At 46.3% G+C, this 23,687-nt stretch overlaps 2 protein-coding genes across 2 annotated transcripts; one reads left to right on the top strand and one right to left on the bottom strand.

Annotated features, from left to right (window-relative positions):
• Nucleotides 1–8,479: 8,479 nt before the first annotated feature.
• On the bottom strand, nucleotides 8,480–13,958 carry chmp2bb (charged multivesicular body protein 2Bb). The gene is made up of 6 exons (XM_080835687.1): nucleotides 13,823–13,958; nucleotides 13,275–13,366; nucleotides 12,414–12,608; nucleotides 11,829–11,931; nucleotides 11,604–11,710; nucleotides 8,480–10,072 (listed from the first exon to the last, which is right to left on the bottom strand). The coding sequence occupies exons 1-6, from the start codon at nucleotides 13,854–13,856 to the stop codon at nucleotides 9,956–9,958; spliced, it is 648 nt and encodes a 215-aa protein (XP_080691813.1). The 5' UTR covers nucleotides 13,857–13,958; the 3' UTR covers nucleotides 8,480–9,955.
• Nucleotides 13,959–14,427: 469 nt separating this feature from the next.
• Nucleotides 14,428–22,552, top strand: creb1a (cAMP responsive element binding protein 1a). Its single transcript, XM_080834908.1, has 8 exons — nucleotides 14,428–14,523; nucleotides 16,280–16,378; nucleotides 16,472–16,618; nucleotides 16,740–16,840; nucleotides 17,052–17,191; nucleotides 17,404–17,586; nucleotides 20,244–20,385; nucleotides 20,750–22,552. The coding sequence occupies exons 2-8, from the start codon at nucleotides 16,289–16,291 to the stop codon at nucleotides 20,892–20,894; spliced, it is 948 nt and encodes a 315-aa protein (XP_080691034.1). The 5' UTR covers nucleotides 14,428–14,523; nucleotides 16,280–16,288; the 3' UTR covers nucleotides 20,895–22,552.
• Nucleotides 22,553–23,687: the final 1,135 nt, after the last annotated feature.

Genomic DNA, 23,687 nt, shown 5'->3' with positions numbered 1-23,687 from the left:
ATATCTCATCTGACGTTCGGGAATTCATCACTCATGTCTTTGGCAACAACATCCTCCCTATGAAACATGCAGTGTGTCATGTGGCTCTTGCAAAAGAAAATAAACACACTCACACACACACACACACACACACATGCACACTCACACTTTCACACACACTCTCACACACACACTCACACACACAAACTCACTCACACGCACACAAACACACACACACACACACACACACACACACACTTATGGTAAATAAGAGGTGTAGAGGGTATTTAAGGGCATCTGAAGAGATGGTTTCCATACTGTTGAGACGTCGCTGAAGTTCGTTCTGAAGCAACCATGAAGCTTAACATTGTGATCTGCGCTCTACTTTACCTCTCTGGTACTTCCACTCTCTCTCTCTCTCTCTCACACACACAGACACAGAACACCAGTGTGTGACTGAAGCTGGATGAACAAACTTTTTTTTAACATAACTATGTTTGTGACAAACATCTCTGAGGCTGATGCTATCGGTGGCTATTGTTTTATGTGCTGAGCCACTTTCTCTCTCTCTCTCCCTCTCTCTCTCACACGATATGAGCTACCTCCACGTGGTGTTCCCTGGACAACGTCTCTGACGGCTAACTGCTCATAAACCAGTCCCGACATCTCTTAACCGCAATGACTAAGCAACCCAGCCATAGAATCTTTCAAGAGACTACGGGCCCCTGTATCCTACAGCTCAACGTTGAAGGACTTACACGTTCCAAATGTGAAGTGATTGAACGCCTTGCTACAAAGCACTCAGCCCAAGTCCTCCTTCTACAAGAAACCCACACTAAGGAGGACAAGGAGATTAAGATCTACGGCTACCACCTTGCAGCTTCAATTCACTCTCAACATCATGGAATAGCCATGCTAGTGAAAAATGGACACACCTACTGCCTACTGGATTCCTCGCATAGCAGCGATCAACAATGGATTGCTGTATCAATCGGAGATACAACAGTGGTAAATGTATACAAACCACCAAAAACAAGTTTCTCCAACTTGCCGGTCTACGACCATCCTGTTATCTACTCTGGCGACTTTAACTGCCAAAACGAACAATGGGGTTACAAATACACAACACCAGACGGAGAAGCACTTGCAAACTGGGCATCCACCACCAACTTAACACTCCTCTACGACAGCAAACAACCATGCTCCTTTACCTCTGCCCGATGGCAAACCGGCACCAACCCTAGACCTGGCCTTCTGCAGCTCCCAAGATCGCTCTACAGCACAGCGTACTGTTATCAGTAAGTTCCCACACTCACAGCATAGACCTTCTCTCATCACCCACCCAGCTCTTGTCACTCCAACTACATCAGCAAACTGGGACATTTTCAGAGAAGAACTGAACAAACACCCCCCACTAGACCTAGCAGAACAAGACCAAGATACTACCTACAAGCACTTCAGCAACTCCATCATAAACGCAGCAAAAGCAAGCATACCTCGTGGCCACCGCAGAGTATATGTTCCTGGCTGGAATGAAGAATGTGAAACACATGCTCTTCTCCATGACAATGCAACCTCCTACGAGGAATCCCAAGAAGCTGCCACCGCTCTCCTCAACCATCTTGACAACCGACACAGAGAGAAATGGATAGAAGAAACTGAAGATATCAACTTCACACACTCCAGCAGACAAGCGTGGAGCAAACTGAACAGGCTAATTGGACATGTCAAACCTTTCACCTCACAAGCTCCAGTTAAGGCTAATGACATAGCTAACAACCTGATAAATAATGGGAAGTTCAATACACCAAACAAGGAATTTACCTTCAAGATCAATAGACACTTGAAAGAAGCATGGAACGCACCATCAGCTGACCAAGAGCTGTGCTCTGACTTCTCCATGGCTGAGGTCAAAGCAGCCATTGCCACACTCAAACAAAACAAAGCTCCAGGAGCAGACTCTCTACACCCAGAATTCTTCCAATACCTCCCAGAATTGACCCTACTATGGCTGAAGAACCTTTTCAATACGTGTCTCAGGACAGTGAAGATCTGGCGCACCGCCAAATTAGTTGCCATACTCAAACCAAACAAACCTGCTGAAGATCCAAAAAGCTACCGACCAATTAGACAACTCTTCATCAGCTTCAAACTCCTTGAAAGACTGATCCTCAACCGCATCTATGACACCGTTGATGAGAACCTCCCTAAGGAACAAGCCGGTTTCAGAAAAGGCTACTCTACCACTGACCAAGTTGCCCGACTTGCTGAGGATATCACAACTGCATTTCAATGCAAAGAAAAGGCTGGTGCAGAATTTGTAGACTTGAGTGCTGCATATGACACCATATGGCATCGTGGCCTTGCCCTGAAGCTGCTACAAACAATACCAAGCAAACACATGGTAAAACTTATCATGCAGATGATGACAAACAGAAGCTTCACACTGCACATCGACCATCAAAAAAACAAAAAGAAAATGCTAAAGAATGGCGTGCCCCAGGGATCTGTTCTAGCTCCAATCTGCTTCAACATCTATACCTCTGATCTACCAAAAACAAGCAGCAGAAAATACACCTATGCAGACGACATCGCACTCCTAACTACCGGAACTTCCTTTAACTCACTAAATGACACCTTAACTGATGATCTTACTAATCTGAACAAATACTTTATCAACTGGCGACTGAAAATGAATGAAACCAAAACTGTCAGCAGCACCTTCCATCTTGCCAACCGACTAGCCAGCACCCAACTAGAGGTCAAATGTGCAGGAAACATCATCCCATTTGAAAAGTCACCAAAATACTTGGGTGTTACTCTGGATAGAAGCCTCACCTAAACAACACCTCCAGCAAGTCAGAGCCAAGGTGGAAGCAAGACACTGCCTCATTCACCGTCTCTGCGGAACCTTGTGGGGAGCAAGTTTCCCTGTACTCCGGACTGCTACCCTAGCACTGGTGTGGTGGAAATCTGTAAATTGAATGTTACTAATCTGTGTGTATATTATTAACTAACAAAGCTACAGACACACACTCCTACTCACAGCCAGAGATGGACACACTCCCACTCACAGTCAGAGATTAACACACACTCATATTAAAGTCCTGAGCTGGCCACACTCCTACTAACACCTACAGATGGACACACACAGACACACATTTACTCACTCATACAATTACACGCTCACTCACATACAGGCGCATGCACATAGACACACACACACACACAGGCAGAAACATAGACACACACACACACACACACACAGGCAGAAACATAGACACACACACACACACAGGCAGAAGTATAGAGGCAGACGCCCACGGACCCTGCTTGCGCACACACCCACACACATACATCCCGAGGAGTACGATAACATCTATTGATTAATATAACATTATCATTTTTCACATATTGAACAAAAACTGTGAGAGTCGCATGCAGTCGACATAGGCTATGTCGACTGCATGCGACTCTCACAGTTTTTGTTCAATATATGAAAAATGATAATGTTATATTAATCAATAGAATGGTCATAATAAGCACCATGATATGGGTGTAACATAGCATGAGATATTACTGTGATGAATGATTACAGCAGCTTTAAAAGTTAACATATTTGGCCTGAAAAACACTGGTCGCCATAGGCCGCGCTATTCCACGGCGAGGTCTTTTAAGTACTGAAAAAAACTTGTGTTACAGCACGGTCAGAGGGGCGCAGGTGCAGCTGGGGAAATTCAACTCAGTAGAAAATGGGTTGTGGGCCCACTGCAGTTAGCAGAGCCATAGGCACACCAAGGTCAGAGGGAGGGGATCAGAAGATTTAATGTGACATCAAATGTATATAAGCCAATGAAGAATTGTGTACGGCAGTGTTGTCTCGAGACGGACTCAGGTTTATGGTGTTAGTATTGCGCTGACTAAATAAACCACTTGTTGCTTCACACTTTGCCAGTTTTTGATTGACTTTGTGAGAAACTTTTAACATCAGTAATAGAGAACTTAGAGTTTTAATCAGATCCAAAGGCTATCTATTTTTCCTACTTCCAAACTGTAAATCTGACACAACACTGGCCTACTCAACAGCAGGATACTGTGCACCTATTTGGTGCAAATCCACTCACACCTCCAAGCTTGACACAGCACTCAACCACAGCATGCGGAATTGTTTCAGGATGCATAAAATCTACACCAACCTCATACTTACCAATCCTCAGCGGAATCCCACCACCAGCAATCCGTCGTGAAGCAGCCTGCCTTAACCTTGCACAGAGAGCTCAACGCAGAACCAGTCACCTACTCCACCACGACATCAACTCAAATGACCCACCACCACGCCTACAGTCGAGGGAACCAATCTCTGCAAGACTTCGGGGCCTGCTGCATGAGGCAAATGGCCAGCCACCTGGGTCCTGGACGATCACACAATGGACCAAAGAGTGGGGCCCAGCCAACACCAAGCTACATTGCTACATCAAAACACCGTCACAAGGCCTGCAGGACGTAACCTCAACCGAAAATCCTGGGTTTGACTTAACAGATGCCGGACAGGACATGGACGCTTCAGAGCCAACATGCACAGGATGAACCTTTGTCATGCCCCTGACTGCCCCTGTGGAGCCCCAGAGCAAACAGCTGACCACATCATAAATGACTGCACCAAGTACCAGTGCCCTGGTCTCCAGGCACTGTCTACCCTGAACACCGAAGCACTGGCATGGCTAGAGGACACAAGCTTAGTCATTTGACAGTATTTAGATGTATTTTGTGACATACGAATATAATATATATCTCTCACACACACACATATCCACTCCTCCTCTCTCGCTCTCTCTCACCCTCTCCTCTCCCACCCACCCACTCCTTCTATCTCTCTCTCCCTCTTTTCACACCCTCTCCTCTCCCTCTCTCTCTCACCCTCTCCTCTCCCTCTCCTCTCCTCCTCTCCTCTCCCTCTCTCTCACACCCTCTCCTCTCCCTCTCCCTTTTTTCTCTCATCATGAATCAGGTCATACTTTGGCCAGGTCACCACCAGGATTGGTCACCAGGTCACCATCATTGAGGACATGGAAAATACCAAAGGAAATAATCGGAAAACCATTGACGGTAATGGTAAGGTCACCACCAGGGTTGACGGTAATGTCCACTATTATCAGTGTTTCTATTAGCACACCATGTTCTCTGTACTCTTCAGCAGTGGCCTGCATAGTGATGTGTATGTTTGTATGTATGTGTATGTAGGTGTGTGTGTGTGATTGACTGTACGTGTGTGTCTGTGCATGCGTGTGTTTTTGACACCTTATGATTTAGGCACATGTGTATGTGAGTGCGTGTGTGTGCGCATGTGTGTGTGTGACCATTTGTATGATGCGTGTGTGTGTGGGTGACCATTTGTATGATGCCTGTGTGTGTGTGTGTGTGTTTGTAACCATTGGTATGATGCGTGTGTGTGTGTGACTATTTGTATGATGCCTGTGTGTGGTCCTGTGTTTGTGACCATTTGTATGATGTATGCGTGTGTGTGTTGATATGTGTGTGTTTGTTAAGTCTTTTTTCTCTTTGTTCAGGTTGTTTGTCAACGGTTTATGGAAAACCCCTCTATGAGTGCACAGGGGAGAATATGCCTATCTGTGGGTCCGACGGCGAAACCCATGGTAATGACTGCATGTTCTGCTTTGCTAGACGGTAAGTCATCCCTAAAGTGCTGTGCAATGCAAAGCAGGACACACACCCCATGTTGGACACACACACTGTTGGACACAGACACTATGTTGGACACACACACTGTCGGACACACACCCTCACATATTTCCCTGCTAATTGTCTTCCAGAGAGAATAAGAGCATTGTGGCCCGTTATCGTGGGGATTGTGCAAAACAGCAGAAGAAGCAGAAAGACCGTAGAGGATGATTTCCCCCGAGGGCTGCGCCTCCTTAGGTTCTTACCGTAGAGGGTGGTATGTAGAAAAAGATGAATTTGAACTGTGGACAGGGGCAGTTTTAGGCACGGGCGAACCGGGCAACATAACTTGCAGAGCTGGTTAGCTAACATTAATGTACATGATGTGTGTGTTGATTCTCTTAAGAGTGTTCTATTGAAGGATTTGTGCAATTGATACATTTAAGTTTGTCTTTCACTTATATTGTTATATTTTTTTTTAAAGTAAGCATTTTTTCCCCCCGGCAGGGACGGAGAAGGGGGGCCAGGGGGAAGGTGCTCGGGGCGTTAATCCATGCAGAACCGCAACTGAACGTGGACAGTTGGTTGAAGATTTCCTCATCCCTCCACGTTCTCACCGAGCTGAACCCTGAACCCTAACTCTGACCTGAGATCAGAGGGAAATGTCAGTAAAGCATCATTAAAGCATCACTAAAGTCTCCTGTGTCCTCCTGTGTCCTGTGTCCTGTGTTCACACACACACACACACACACACACACACACACACACACACACACACACACACACACACACACACGTCACATAGCAGTCAGGACACACTAGTGCTGCTGACTACACCGTCACACAGATAGATGTGACAGCAGATACAGACACAAACACACACAGGAACACTCACACACACAGGAACACTCACACACACACACACACACAGGAACACTCACACACACACACAGGAACACTCACACACACACACACACACATACACACACACAGGAACGAACACACACACACACACACACACACACACACACACACACACACACACACACACACACACACACACACACACACACACACACACACACACGGTACAGCAGCAGGATGCAGGTGTAATTACAAATATAAAAAAATTGAAATTACCCAATGTTGTATGCATGTATGTAGCTGTTTAATCTATGGTATACCATGAGTCCAAGTAGGAGAGGAAGAGGGAGAGAGACTGAATGAGAGAGTCAGTGAGAGAGATATGAGAGAGTTATAAATTATTAAGCAACAGCCAAATTGGATTCCTACCTACATTTAGAACTACAGATCATATATTCATTAAACACACTAATTGACAACTATGTGCACAAAAATAAGATTTATGCCGGTCTATGGATTTCCAAAAAGCCTTTGATTCAGTCTGGCACAACGGACTTTTCCTAAACTTACTTGAAAGTGGTATCAGAGGGAAAACATACAATGTGCTTAACTCAATGTACACTAACGGGAGGTGCTCCATAAAAATTTGAACAAAAAAAACTGAATCTTTCTTTCAGAGACGTGGACTAAAGCAGGGCTGTAACCTTGGCCCCACAGTATTCAATCTATACATAAATGAATTGTCAAAACAAATAGAGAACTCCCCTGCACCTGGCCTGAAACTACAAGACACTGAAATAAAATGTCTCTTTTATGCTGAGGGGTTACAGCAAGACCTGTCAGAATACTATTTTCACAATTGGAAACCAAGCCTATTAAAGAAACAACAAATTATTCATATTTAGGACTACAAAATTCAAACACAAGTCATTTCAATTTGGCTGTGAATGAATTGAGAGACAAAGCAAAAAGGGCTTTCTATGCCATCAAAAAATCTATACAAATTGTCCATCATCAAACCAATTGCACTATATGGCAGTGAGGTACACAAATTCAACATGATTGGACAAAATGGGACAAACACGCGATTTAAATCCTACATACACAGTTCTGCAAGAGTATTCTCCAAGTGCAGAGAAAAGCCCCCAACGCTGCATGTAGAGCTGAATTAGGACAATACCCTCTAATATTAAATATCCAAAAACGAGCCCTAAATAAATGTTGTTTTAATTCTTATTATTGTTTTTATTATTATTATTATACACACACCGGCCACTTCATTTGGTTCAGTTTTAGTACCAGGTTGGATCTCCTTTTGCCTTCAGAACTGCATTCATTATTTGTGGCGTAGATTCAACGAGGCGCTGGAAACATTCCTCAAATATTTTCCATATTTTCCCATATTGTCATGAGAGCATCACGCAGTTGCTGCAGATTTGTTGGCTTTACATCAATGATGTTAATCTCCCGTTCCACCACATCCCAAAGGTGTTCTACTCTAGGGCACAAACATACACCTGCACACTGTCCAGTCCACACACACACACACACACACACTGTCTAGTACACACCAACACACACTTGCACACTGTGTAGGGCACACACACCTGCACACTGTGTATTGCAGGAAGGGCCTGATGATTACTTGTGATTAAAGGTCACATCTGATATCTAAAACACTTCAAAATAAAAGTCTACATTAAGACTTTGGAACAGATGAAGACCCAGTGAGTAAAGCGAGAGTGCACACACACACACACACACACACACACACACACACACACACACACACACACACACACAAACACACACACTTTGGAACAGATGAAGACCCAGGGAGTGAAGCGAAAGTGCACACACACACACACACACACACACACACACACACACACACACACACACACACTTTGAAACAGATGAAGACCCAGTGAGTACACTGCGAGTGCATTGCGGTTTATCACTAAATGATAACACAAACCATCATGTTTCTGCTTATTTAAAAAGGTACTTTATTTATAGCATATAGGTGAAAATCCCATAGGATAATGAACAACTCCTTCTCCAAATGTCCATCTAAAGGCAAGTATATTACTAGTAGCAGGAACTACTGAGAAAAACAGAGTCAAGACCACCGAGCCACTGGTGAAATGAGACGCACCCTTCCCCATATTGCAGTGTTTAAACAGAAGGAGACAGTGTCCAGATAGGAAACACCACACACACACACAGTGTCCATTTAGGAAACAACACACACACACACACACACACACACACACAGTGTCCAGTTAGGAAACACTACACACACACACAAACACACACCAGTTCCAGTTAGGAACCCTGGGTAAGGTCTGGTACCTCTGCAGCAGGAGTCTAAATCAAAACCTGCCAATTAAACTCGCATTAGGAAAAGGTTCTTATTTAAGTTCTAGGTTCTGACTACACATGTCAGTTCTCTATAGCAACCCCCCCCCCCACACACACACACACACACACACACACACTGTGGCACCGAGTGGATTAGACCTGTAGGAGGTGGCACAGAGGGAACATGGCACAGAATGATCACTGCATGGCTGTGTATTTCCCTCAGACACACAGACACTCTCTCTCTCTATCAAACACACATGGCAGACACACCCACACATCCCAGAGGAGAAGCCCACAGTTGGCCTAATATTAGCCTAGTCAGCCAGGGAACCTGAGCTAGCATCACACACACTCACACTCACACTCACACTCTAATTAGTGCAGTCGCCCAGAGAGGAAGCTGTTAGTGCCTGCGTGTGTGTGTGTGTGTGTGTGTCCATCAAACCCTCCGCAGCAGAATGCTGTCACAGAACCATCAGATACAGAGGTAGATGGCTGTGGAGGAGTGTTTGTGTGTGTGTGTGTGTGTGTGTGTGTTGAAAGTGAAAGGCAAACATTACACTTCCCCTTTGGGCTGGCCATGTCTATTAGCACACAGACCCCAAACAAGAACCTTTCCATAACATAGAGAACCTCCACGGAACATGGCTGCTCTTAGAGCGTTACACACACACACACACACACTCACGGACACACACGCACACACACACACACACGGACACACACACACACACCTGAGCCAGCCCATTAGAGCTGTACAGTATAGAGGAGAAGGAATCAGAAAAGCGCCCTCCTGTGAGGACTCACTCTGCTGCAGAGGTCACAAGGGACTCAGAGTGGTCAAAAGAGTCACATCAGAGATACTGAAGGCATGCGTGTGTGTGTGTGTGTGTGTGTGTGTGTGTGTGTGTGTGTGTGTGTGTGTGTGTGTGTGTGTGTGTGTACATAGTCCAGACAGACTTCACGGCAGACAGAATGTGCCTTTGAATGTCCCAGCGGTATGTTTAGGTAAGTAGTGTGCCAGTGTGTGTGTGTGTGTGTGTGTGTGTGAGAGAGAGTCTCTGCATTAGTCCACTCCCAGGGCTTTGAGCTGTCTCTCGATCTCGTCGTCTGATATGGTGTCTGCTTTCGAGGAGGAGGCGCCGCTGGGTTTGTTCCTGCTCGCCGCGGGGGCCTTGGACATCTACACACACACACACAAGTAGTCAAGACACATGCATAATTCAGCTAATATCCAGCCAATCAGCTAATCAGTGAAATCATATGAGGCGTCATTCACACACACACACACACACCACCAGGGGGAGACTACCACACCAGCTCATTCATAAGAATTGTTCTGCGTAGTAATGTTATTTTAAAAACAACAACAATAATAATAATAATAACAACAATATCATTGGATCAGCGTCATCTTCGTCTTAATCACTACTTTTATTATTAACAAAATAATGAACCAAAAATAACAACAACCTGACAACACTCTGGTCCCCAACACTCTCACTCTCACAAACTCACACACACACACACACACACACACACACTCTCTCTCGCTGAAGACAGCCTGCCACACCAGCTCATTCATAAGAATCTTTCCACGCTGCGTAATGATATTTTAAAAACAACAACAATAATAATAATAGTAATAAATACTATTGTATGTAATGTATAAAAATTATCGTCAGTGCTGTTAACAAAATAATAAAAACAATAATAACAACAACAACAACTTGTAAAAACACTCTGGTCCCCAACACACACACACACACACACACACACACACACACACACACACACACACACACACACACAGTTACCCCAGTTGAAGGAGAGCAGAGGGGCAATGGACAGCATAGTGACTGAAGTGGCTGGTCTTCATTAGCAGAGGCATGACCAATAGAAACTCTCCCTCAGAGACGTGTGACCAATAGAAACTCTCCCTCAGAGAGAGGCTTGTCAAATAGAAACTCTCCCTCAGAGAAAGACGTGTGACCAATAGAAACTCTCCCTCAGAGGGACGTGACCAATATAAACTCTCCCTCAGAGACAGATGACCAATAGAAACTCAGAGGGGAGTGGCTCACATATTCCTTCAGCACCTCTGCCTGCTCCACATAATGGCAACTTCACAGCAGAAATGCCCACAACGTACATATCCACACACATACAACTCACACTTTTTACTTTATTTATGCAGCTCACACACACACAAACGGAAAACACACCACTCACACGTATCCCACAAGCATCATCTCCGCACAGTACCCAACTCCCAGAAAACGAGTGTGTGTGTTTTTCTGTGTGACTGATGGCTGTCTAATGGCCTTTCGCCTTCTCTCAGTAAAACCATTAGCAGCTTCAGCTGGGTACACTGCTTTTCCCCCTCTCTCTCACACACACACGCACGCACGCACGCACACACACACACACACACACGGAAAACACACCACTCACACGTATCCCACAAGCATCATCCCCGCACAGAACCCAACTCCCAGAAAACGAGTGTGTGTGTTTTTCTGTGTGTCTGATGGCTGTCTAATGGCCTTTTGCCTTCACTCTCTCTCTCTCTCTCTCTCACACACGCATGCACGCACGCACTAATAAAGCTCGTTCTGAGCATTAGTCTGATCACACACACACACAGACAGACCACTTCGAAGCATTGGTCTGTTCACACACCCAGACACACACACTCCACATTAGGGTCTCACCTTTCCTGAGATCTCGATGCCGATCTCATCCAGCACCTGTGAGACGATGTTGTCAGACTCCTCCTCATCGTCAGAGCCGTCGAAGAGATCGTCCAGAGTGTCGTTCACTTACGGGGAGAAACACACATCAACAACTATTAACTCCACTGCAGAACACACACACACACACACACACACACACACACACACACACACACACACACACACACACACACACACACTTACTCATCTCCTCAGTCATCTCCATCTTGGCTGTCTCCTTCTGGAAGTTCTGCATCGTCTGGAGAGTCTTCTGGGGGTCCATCTTCTTATTGACGGCCTGCATGGTCTAAAGAGGCCTTTCTGATTAACCAATCGATTATTGATTATTAATATTGATTGTTATTGACGGCCTGCATGGTCTAAAAAGGCCTTTCTGATTAATCAATCGATTATTGCTATCGATGTATTGCTAGCACATTAGCTATTAAAGGATGCAGAACAACACAGATGCAATCTTGGCTTAACTGTCCAGTCCTGTTAAACGCAGAACTCTTACTTCCGTTGTCCAATCCTACCTAAAAAAAGCTCTAGAATGATCTTTAACTCACAAACATACATCATATGGATTTGGTAGTTTAGCCTATATGAGTCACATTAGCCTGAGAGGCTGTCTAGGCATGCAGAGTGAGGGGGGACTCTTACTTTGGTAGTGGTGGCCTGAGAGGCTGTCTACTAGGCATGCAGAGTGTGGGGGGGAGGGGACTCTTTCTTTGGTAGTGGTTGCCTGAGAGTCTGTCTAGGCATGCAGAGTGTAGGGGGGACTCTTACTTTGGTAGTGGTTGCCATGGCGCCAGCCATCTTCATCTGGGAGTTCATGAGCTTGGTTTGTGTGGACATGGACGTGACCTTTGAACTGACGGCGTACGTGCGGTTTTTCTGCTTCCTCAGCTGGATCAGCTGCTTGGCCAGGATCTTACAGGCGTCCTTATTCCCAGCCTTGGCCATCTTCTTAATCTCCATCTCCTACACACACACACACACACACACACACACACACACACACACACACACACACACAGAGCGAGAAAGACACACACACACACACACACACACAGAAAGACAGACACACACAAACACACACACACAGATACAGAGCGAGAAAGAAAGACACACACACACAGAGAAAGACACACACACAAACACAGAAAGAAAGACACACACACAGAAACACACACACACACACACACACACACACAGAGAAAGACAGACAGACACACACACACACACAGAAAGAAAGTCCCACACACACACAGAAAACACATACACACACACACACACACACACACAGAGAAAGAAAGTCCCACACACACACAGAAAACACATACACACACACAGAAAGAAAGAAAGAAAAAAAGAAAGAAAGAGACACACACACACACACACACACACACACACACACACATACAGTGAGTGACACAGGAGTGCTCAGACAGACACTAAGAGGTTAAGGTCTCAGTCCCTCTCGACCGCTTCCGTCTTCACGTGGAAACCCAGACCGGTCTGATGACCTCACCCACAGAGGCGTGGCATCAGGTCCTTTCAGTATCAGAGTGCTCTCACATGAGTTAGGACAACCACCACCCTGTGTGTGTGTGTGTGTGTGTGTGTGTGTGTGTGTGAGAACCTAACCATCTGTTTCTCCTGTCTCTCCAGGGCGGTGCGGTCTCGGGTGATCTGCCTCTGGGTCCCCCTGAGCTCTTTGGTCTGCTCCTTGATGACATCTAGGAGAACAACAATGTTTTCATGAAGACAGTTTACTATATACTCAACTCCCCACGACATCAGCACAAAACCACCATCAACTACGACAGTGGAGAAGCAGACAGTGTTTTTTTTAAGATGTTGATCATGCGATATAGTTCAAGAGAAAAACGTTTAAATCACAGACATATCTATCTCGGCCCAACCATCGAAACCACTGATGTTTGGCGATAAACTGATCTTTAAACGACATTGTACTGTGTCTGAATCCTGTAAGGCTACTTGCCGGCTAGTATATAAGGTAAATGCGCCATATTAGCCCACAGTCTTTGCGACTTAAGTCACAGAAACTGGTAGGGCTACTTTTAGCTTCCTAGCTTAGCTCGTTAACGTTAGTTTGCTAACTGCGGCACACCACCCAACAATCTTGACGACAAATATACAGTCGGCAGCAGAATGAATAAAGACCAACTCACCATCCACTGTCTTTTTCTTGAATAAAGAGGCCATGTCTATTGCGTGTTATTATACAATTAAAATAAGAATAAACTGTCAATGAGATTGTATGAAAACAACTTCGTCCCGAGTTACATGTCTGTATTTCCTGGTTTGATTCCAAACAGGAAGAGTTACTGCATTTTTCTCCTCGTTAGCGTCAATACACAGTCGTCCATCATTGGTGGAAAACTGTTTCTCGATCTAAATAGACCAATCACAAATGCGTGGCTTAGTCGGCCGTCCCACCGTTTCAAATATGCAAAACACTTAAGTATGAATTGGGCAGAAATGGTAGGATTGGACGTGTATAGTAAACAACAGTCCGTTTATCTGCCCGAATCGTTCAATGTCAAGAATATGACAATTTATGAGTGTTAAAGCTGCCAATCGTGTTCCATCCGAGTTTTTATTGTGAGCATGCGCAATACATGAAGGGATTCGTGTAAATCCGCCCCTGTTCGTGTCGAACTCGGTATTCCTCGTGTCAGTTTCGACATTTTCCGCGTGCACATCGGATCCTGTCGATAGTGAATTAGAGCTGATTTTCGTCCCCCTCGTTCTCCGTGTTGTTGTCCTCGGTGACGCGACGGAGGTGTAGCCTGACGCGGTCTCTTACGTGTCGGACTGAATAAAAGTGGAGCTCCGCGGGCCCGGGAGTGACGAGCAGAGTCTGTGTCGGGTAAGGAGAGGCGCGTCGGTGGGAGGAAATGGATAATGCACACGCCGTATAAGTTAATATTCCGCAATGCTCTGTCCGTTTCTAACAAAGAGATCATGGCGGCGGTGGGCATGTTTCACACAGCTAAGTTGCTAGCTAGCCCGTTAGCTTGAATGAGTCAGAAAGAGATGTGTAGTTGGAGGAAACGAATGAGATCTGTTATGCATCCATGGGAAAAACTAGCGTATTAATGTCGAGCAGATTACCAGTCATCAAACTGATCGCGATAGGACACTGGATGGCTATTTTACCCAGCAGGGTGCCTCCTGTTTTTTTCCTGTGACATGGTGTACTGGGCTAACATTTTGAAATGGAACGGCAAGCTGGACACATGCAGGCGAACATTTAGCCTGCAAGCTAGCAACCCACCCAGTGCAACCCCAGTGCCATATAAAGAGTTGATTAGGCGAGGCTTAATAAATCTCTACCTTTCCCCGTTTTAAAACGGCTAATTAGCTGTAATTCATAGGTATTTTAATGCGTGTTGGCAGTCTTAAAAGATTGCGTAACTTACCATATTTTACTTTTCACACAAAATCAAGCTCGCATGGTGTCGGATTTCGACAAGGGATGAATACATTCCAACGGTAACTAACGTTACCCTGTTCTATTGGGTGGTTACCGCCTCTAAGTCACTATATCGGTTGATTTAAAAGATGCCATGTTGTGATCTATGCACCGAATGTAAACAAAACGGACAGAATTGCATTGATTCCCTGCATAAGTAATATATCCGGAAGTAAAAAGGCGGCAAATTGGCAACTCTTGCCATAGTTTGAGTTATGGGCGAGTCTGGACTGGTACGCCCCCCCCCCCCCCCCCCACACACACACACACATTCACGTTTAGACTAACTGACATGCATAGCTTGCTCCGACCCTCCATTAAGGGTTTCCCTACCCAGTCTAGAATGTCCTGTATTTGGTCTTCTGTCTAATACTTGAAGATCCCTGGATCTCACAGCTGCTGAACAAAATTCCAAAATACAAAACACATCGAGTCATTTTATTCCAGGATTTTTTTTTTATCTTGCCGTTCCATAGTTTACCAAAATCTTATCATGCATTTATTTTGTATATTAGATTATATAAATATGCATATATATATATATTCTGCCAAGACATATTAATATTTGTACATTGACCGTTATTTAAAACAATCTGGTGAGATGATTGTGGGTGTGTGTGTGTGTGTAGGGAGTGTCATTTTTGACTGCTGTACAGAGACAGGTGTGTGTGAGTGTCTGGGCCATGCTTGGCATGAGAAGGGCGGTCAGTAAACTGGGTCACACACCCCGCCCCTCCCCTCTGCCCCATGCAGACAGAAAGTGGCAAGAGAGCCCCTCCCCCAACCACCACCCCTACTGCCAAAAAAACATGACCTTTCACCTTAAGAGTGAATGTGGTCCACTGGACAACCTCCGTGCACACACACACGTATGCACACACACGTACGCACGAATGCGCACAAACAAACACACACACACCCATCTATCAGACGCGTGTGCGTGCATACGTGTGTGTGTGTGCGTGCATACGTGTGTGTGTGCGTGCATATTAAGTCTGTGCCACCCTCCCCTAATGGCCACTCCTTATTTGCCACCTGAAGGACTTTTTTTTATCAATGTGTGTGTGTGTGTGCTTCATCTAAGTGACTCCTTTATCAATGTGCGTGTGTGTGTGTGTCGTGTGTTTATGTCGTGTGTTTGTGTGTGCAGCCGATCTAAATGACTATGGAAGCTGCTGCAGAGGTCCAGCAGGGCGGCGACACAGCTGTTTCCGAGACAGATACTCAGCACATCGCCACCTTGGCACAGGTACACACTCAATGCTCACACACACTCAATGTGTGTATGTGTCGAACCAAGACTTCCAGGTGTTGTGTCTGTAACTCCTCTGTCTCTCCGCAGGTCACCATGGCAGCAGGGCAGGGCGGTGCCGGCGGCAACACGGTAACTCTGGTGCAGCTGCCCAACGGACAGACGGTCCAGGTGCATGGCGTCATCCAGGCCGCACAGCCCTCCGTCATCCAGTCCCCACAGGTGCAGACCGTACAGGTGAGTGCCGCGCCGCCCCTACACACTCACACACACACACACACGTATGAACCCTCCACCATTATTGTCATTGACCTGTGTGTGTGTGTGTGTGTGTGTGTGTGTGTGTGTGCGCGCGCAGATCTCCACTATAGCAGAGAGTGAGGACTCTCAGGAGTCTGTGGACAGTGTGACGGACTCCCAGAAGCGCAGAGAGATCCTGTCTCGACGTCCCTCCTACAGGTAATACACACACACACACACACACATCCCTATATACCACCACACACAGATAGATCCTGTCTTGACGTCCCGCCCCACCACCACCACACACCATCCTTATACACCTTATCAGTAACCTACTGTCTGGTAAACACACACACACACACACACACACACACACACACACACACACACACACACTCACTTCTCCCCTGGCCTCTCTCCCCTGCAGGAAGATTCTGAATGACCTGTCGTCTGACGCTCCGGCTGTTCCGCGAATAGAAGAGGAGAAGTCTGAGGAAGACTGCGCCCCTGCCATCACCACGGTTACGATGCCCACTCCCATCTATCAGACTAGCAGCGGCCAGTACAGTAAGCACCTTCTGTGTGTGTGTGTGTGTGTGTGTGTGTGTGTGTGTGTGTGTGTGTGTGTGTGTGTGTGTGTGTGTGTGTGTGTGTGTGTGTGTGTGTGTGTGTGTGTGTGTATGATTAGACAACGGACACCTGTACTTTCATACATGCTTAGCCCTTCAGCGGTAGATCTTGGTTGTTAATCTTACTGACGCGTGTCACTTCCTGTGAAGTTGCCATCACTCAGGGCGGGGCTATCCAGCTGGCCAATAACGGCACAGACGGGATGCAGGGGCTGCAGACGTTGACCATGACCAACGCGGGGGGCGCCCAGCCTGGCACCACCATCCTGCAGTACGCCCAGACCAGCGACGGGCAACAGATCCTCGTGCCCAGCAACCAAGTGGTGGTGCAAGGTGAGAGTGTGTGTGTCTGTGTTTCTCTGTGTGTGTGTGTGTGTGTGAGAGAGAGAGAGAGAGAGAGATACCAGCGATGCTAGTCTAGGGGCCAAATGTATCAATTTTTGCGTACAACTTCTTGTAGGACCATGTGTACACACACACACACACACACACACACACACACACACACACAAACACAGAATGCTGTTTTGAGTATGGAGTTTATTCTTCAGAGTCATCAAGCACAAACATACACTTCCAGTGTAACCCTGGCATGACGTCACATGAAGCCACCCCCACATTGAGCCTTATATGGGCAGAGAAACACCTTCAGTTGGTCTGATTAGCATGTAGCATTAGCATGTACATCTTTTAGGTCAGCCTCTCCACATACACACACACACACACACACACAGAAGTATATCTTTCAGGTCAACCTCTCCACTGAAGGCGTGCCTATAGATTCACTTAATGTGGAGGATAGGTTAACTTATGTGGAAGATTCAGGGGATCAATTTACAAAAATGGAATAAAGTATTCATAATTATATTGTCATTGCTGTATAATCACCTGTAACTATGAATATAGTATTCATAATTATTTTGTCATTCGTGTAAAATAACCTGTAACTATGAATCGGTGTGTTTTCGTTAGCTTCTCTTGAGCCCTCCCTGTCTGCATAGGGAAAGCCGTCCATGGAGTCCGCCATGTTATACTGCCATGTTTCTACAGTAGCCCAGAGCGGACAAACCAAAACAATGACTTTAGGGCATTTCTCGTTTTTACGGCATTTGACAGTCACCCTAGGTTCCCCTACACGCTTGCAATTCAGCAATCTCACCACTAGATGCCAGAAAATCCTCCACAATGCCCCTTTAAAATATTTTGGAGGATTATCTAACCCAAACGTTTTACAGTTCAGACATTCAACCTCCAGCTACGTACCCCCCCCCCCCCCCCCCTGCATTTATATATATATATATTAGTTTTCATGTTTGTAACCCACCCCACCCCCCCCCCCCCCAAACAAACACACACTCACCACAAGTTAATGAGAGGTGTGCTTGAGAGGGTGCACATAACTGCAATGTCTGGCTGAATTTGTTTTCCACACTGTCTGCCTGTACTTTGTTTTCATGCTCGTCAGAGCTGAGAATCTAATCTCGTGGCAAAGGGCATCAAAGTCTTTTCACTGAGGTGCGTTGTTATGTCGCGTTTGACAATGTCTGTTGTGAGTTGATTTGCACACAAAAAAGCTAGTAGCTTGGCTAGCAACAACTGTACTGCTGCTAAAAGTCTGATCCGAGATACACTTGGATAAACCTGGGTTGATGTCGACCGGCAGGTACATCTTCGATTGTAGGCCTTCTACTAGTAGTAGCGGTTGGTGTCTCTCTGGACCGGGAATTAACTCTTTTCCCATTTATCCATTTCCGTGCAGCAACCGGAATGAGCTCGCCCTTCTCTACAGAGGGCATCAGCGAGTGGAACTCTGACGAGGGAGCTAACCGTTGTGCCTATGTTTTGACTAACATACCTTGTATGTATACATGAGTGTATTTTTGGCATTGCGACTGGGCTATTCAGACTATTTAAGATGTCATGTCTATTTATAGGTCAGTTTAAAAATGTAATGGGCTGTTTCACTTTGAAAATGCAAATCACATCCCCCCGCGTACCCCCTATGTCCCTATGCGTACCCCCTTTTGGGAAACATTGATCTCACCAATCCTCTTCCCTTGGTGCCTGTAGTGCTGACTGAGTAGCTTACAGTCTAGTACTCACAGAAAACCCCACCGCTGCAAAACACATTTTAATGGCGGCCAAAGTACTGTGTAATTCTAAACTAAATATATCTGTACTGTTTAATATAACTAAACTAAATATCTCTCTACTGTTAAATATACCTTGAAGTCGACTACGTAGATCGTTCAGTTACGGCGCTGGGAGGCCTACACACTCAATGATACGTGCTGGAGACTTCTGACCGCAGCGATCCGCTGACCACTTAGCACCACTGACCGCTGACACCACTGACCGCTTAGCACCACTGTTAGTTCCTTTTGGTGTCACCAGTCTACACAAACAGAGTTTGAGTGCGTACGCACTTGTACACACACACACACGCACCGCTGATACATGTGGCCCCAAGGCTTCACTAGTCTAGCTGTCTCTCTGTCTGACTGTCTGTCTTGTGGTTCTGTGTCTGTCTACCTATTCTCTGCCTGTCTGTCTGTATATTCTCTCTGTCTCCCTGTCTGTCTGTCCATCTGTCTGCCTGTCTGTCTGCCTATTCTCTCTGTCTGTCTGGTGTTTCTGTGTTTGTCTACCCATTCTCGTGTCTGTCTGTCTGTCTGTCTGCCTGTCTGTTTGCCTATTCTCTCTGTATCTCTGTCTGCCTGTCTGTCTGTCCATCTGTCTGCCTGCCTGTCTGTCTGCCTATTCTCTCTGACTGCCTGTCTGTCTGTCTGCCTATTCTCTCTCTCTGGCTGTCTGTCTGCCTATTCTCTCTGTCTGTCTGCCTGTCTGTCTGCCTTGTCTGTCTGTCTGTCTGTCTGTCTGTCTGTCCATCTGTCCTCTACCTGTCTGATCGAACCTGGTACCATGTTTCTGTCTGTCTCTGTACCTGTCTGCCTGATCCAACCCGGTTCCTGTGTGTTCTGTTCCTTCAGCGGCGTCCGGTGACGTTCAGGCCTACCAGATCCGCACGGCCAACACCAGCGCCATCGCCCCTGGTGTCGTCATGGCGTCATCCCCTGCCCAGCCAGCAGAGGAGCAAACGCGCAAGAGGGAGGTGCGCCTCATGAAAAACAGGTATGTGTGGTGACAGGTGTATGTGTGCGTGTTATAGACACAGTGTGTGTGTGTGTGTGTTTATTATAGACACAGTGTGTGTGTGTGTGAGCGTGTGTGTGTGAGCGCGTGTGCGTGCGTATGTATTATAGACACAGTGTGTGTATGATTGTATGTATAAAAGATAGTGTGTGTGTGTGTGTGTGTGTGTGTGAGAGAAAAAAAGAGAGAACCTGAACAGGTACGTGTGTGAGAGAGTGACCACAGGCTAACTGTCCCCTCTTCACCAGAGGGAGGCAGCGTGTGTGTGTGGGAGGGTGTGCGAGTGTGTGCGAGTGACCACAGGCGTTGTGTGTCCTTTCTAACGGTCCCCTCTTCACCACAGGGAGGCAGCGCGGGAGTGCCGTCGCAAGAAGAAGGAGTACGTGAAGTGTTTGGAGAACCGCGTGGCCGTTCTGGAGAACCAGAACAAGACCCTGATCGAAGAGCTGAAAGCACTCAAGGACCTGTACTGCCACAAGTCTGAGTAGTGGCCAGCAGGGGGCAGTCTGGAGCCACCCGAGACAGAGACTCGCACAGGCACACCAGACACACTCCTTTTCTAATTCTCTCGCTTTCTTATAGTTTCTTTTTAACCTTTTTTTTTTTTTTAAGAACACCACAATAATGGTCTCTGTGGAAATGAGCAGAAATTGCTTGTAAATTAGAATAGAGAGAGAGAGGGAAGGAGGGAGGGCGAAAGAGAGAGAGAGAGAGAGAGAGAGAAGCAGGACAGAGGAGGAGGAACTGTTTGTATGAGCAGTTTGTCTTCTATCCTAATGACGAGGAAGGCCGCTGTTTTAGATCATGAAGATGTGAAGAAGACTGTGAGAGGATGATGATGGTGTTGATTTGACCTGTTAGTTTTCTCTCTCACTCTCGCTCGCTCTGTCTCTGACCGAGAGTGGGGGGGGGGGCGGGGGTGAGATTCCAGAGAGAGCCCCCGCTAAGGAAAACCCTGGCAATGGAACCACAGAGGACTTGTGTGTGTTACTGCCACTGCAGAGGCTGTGTGTGTGTGTGTGTGTGTGTGTTTGTTTGTTTGTGTGTCTAGATAGTACACGAGGAAATAGGAGTCCACATCCTTAAAGAAAGTGGTGCAGTTAGAGATCTGCTGTCCTAGCCTCTTTGGCTGAGCGGGAGTGTGTTTTTTTGTGGCGATGGTGTACAGGATGTGTGTGTGTGTGTGTGATTGTGTGTGTGCGAGAGAGAGAATGAGGAGAGGAGTGTATTATACTGACCGGCTGGAGTCAGGGCTCCCCATGCAGCCCCCAGTGCTCTTATTGAGGGACAGGCGGCCATTTTGGCTCAGAAGCATCACTGCTGTCATAGGGAGAGAGACAGACGCCATTTTGGCTCAGTCCCATCTGGTTTCCTAGAGTTGGGTTCTGTGAGAGGAGAGGTGGGAGGGATGGATGTTTGTTCTGCTGGCCTCCTAAATCGCTCCTGTTTTAATGCCTGTGTTACTAACACTTAACTCTTGTTTGTTTAAAACTGCAATCAGATAAGAATCATGTACTTTGTTAATCTCAGTTTGCTTTCTTATGTACCGTAAGATTTCTTTTTTTTGGCTTGTATTGTATGTTCTTTTGAGAAGAAAAAAACTGCACCATTGCTTTTGTTACAAACGCCATGCTAAGAGGTGGATTAGGGGAGGGGGTGGGGGGTTGCGTTGATTTTTCAGAGTGTTTGGGCGATCCACATTAGAACCACCACCACTGCAGCTCATGCTGCAAACATGGATCCTGCCGAGAACCACAGCGCACACACACACACACACACACACACACCTTCATCAGCACTCATGGGCGAGTCATGACCACCTCCGCCCGCCCCGCCCAGCCCAGCCCCTCTGCTCATCGCCCAGTGGGACGGACCTGTGGGGCCTCCTGATTGGACAGGACCTGTGGGGCCTCCTGATTGGACAGTGGAATGCTGTGTTCTATATCCCCTTGTTTGTCCTTTTATTATAGCCATCTGTTCAGTTGGATATGAATTATTTTTAAAATAACCTTTTTTTTGGGGAGAGGGGGGCTTTTTCCATTTATATTGTGTATACATTGTATTTTTAAATGTCACGAGTCACCTGTATGTGAAGCGAAGCAACAAAATCTGTACTGGAGCAGTTTATTCAACAATTACATTTTGGCAGCTGTTGATAACAACTGTTCCCCAGGCGTGTTATTGCTTTGTGTGGGTGTGCGTGTGTCTGTGTGTGCGTGTGTCTGTGTGTGCGTGCGTGTGTGTGTGTGTGTGTGTGTGTGTGTGTGTGTGTGTGACTGTAGCCTTCGGGTGGGCTAAGACATGAGGGCTAACGCTAGCCTTGGGGTGGGCTAAGACATGAGGGCTAATGCTAACCTTGGGGTGGGCTACAAAATGAGGGCTTACGCTAACCTTGGTGTGGGCTAAGACATAAAGGCTAACGCTAGCCTTGTTCCTGCACAGTTGCAGGTTTAACTTAGTCTCATGCAGTCTCTCACTCTATCTCTCTCTCATTCACTCTATCGCACTCTCTCATTCAGTCTCTCTCCGCTCCCTCCCTCTCCTACTCTGAGTCAGGGTATACCATAGATTAAACAGCTACATACATGCATACAGCATTTTTATATTTGTAATTAGTGTGCTTGCCCGAAGGGAAGCACACTATTGTTCTTCGTTTTTTACTATTTTTTTTATTCTAGTAGTTTTTCTTGCAGCTAACTACTCCTCGCCCGATTGAGATAGAGACGCCGTTCAAACACCAAAACGTCCGGCCCGATCCGGTGCAAGCTGCTATGACTTTTCGTGGCGGTACTCCTTGCCACTCCTTTTTTATTCCTCTTTTTCCATCACCTTTTTTCTCCATAGACTTGCATGGCAGAACTTTGAGGCATTATGACATCATAATAGGCTCATTAAACTGGCTTGCACCTGTGATTCACTGACAACTCTCACTGACACCTGCGCACGGTTCCTCTTCTCTCTCTGTCCCTCTCCATTCAACTGTATAACTAGGAATATTAAGAGACACCTTCCATACCAGGGCTCTACTCACTCATGCATACTCACTCATGTTTACTCACTCGTGCATACTCACTCATGCATACTCACTCGTGCATACTCACTCATGCATACTTACTCATGCATACTCACTCATGTTTACTCACTCATGTTTACTCACTCATGCGTACTCACTCATGCGTACTCACTCATGTTTACTCACTCATGCATACTCACTCATGCATACTCACTCATGTTTACTCACTCGTGCATACTCACTCATGTTTACTCACTCATGCATACTC

The sequence above is a fragment of the Sprattus sprattus genome, assembly GCF_963457725.1.
Source record: "Sprattus sprattus genome assembly, chromosome: 3".
NCBI classification, from domain to species: domain Eukaryota; kingdom Metazoa; phylum Chordata; class Actinopteri; order Clupeiformes; family Clupeidae; genus Sprattus; species Sprattus sprattus.
The sequence above is the reverse complement of the archived record's forward strand: the minus strand, read 5'-3'. Positions and strand labels throughout refer to the sequence as shown.

Coding starts and splice junctions, on each gene's coding strand:
- chmp2bb (XM_080835687.1), bottom strand. CDS start 13,856: ATGGCCTCTTTATTCAAGAAAAAGACAGTGGATG. Junction 11,932..12,413: donor CCATGGCAACCACTACCAAA/GTAAGAGTCCCC, acceptor AGGCCTCTTTAG/ACCATGCAGGCCGTCAATAA. Junction 10,073..11,603: donor GCATCGAGATCTCAGGAAAG/GTGAGACCCTAA, acceptor GTGTGTGTGTAG/ATGTCCAAGGCCCCCGCGGC.
- creb1a (XM_080834908.1), top strand. CDS start 16,289: ATGACTATGGAAGCTGCTGCAGAGGTCCAGCAGGGCGGCGACACAGCT. Junction 16,619..16,739: donor CACAGGTGCAGACCGTACAG/GTGAGTGCCGCG, acceptor GTGCGCGCGCAG/ATCTCCACTATAGCAGAGAG. Junction 16,841..17,051: donor TCTCGACGTCCCTCCTACAG/GTAATACACACA, acceptor TCTCCCCTGCAG/GAAGATTCTGAATGACCTGT.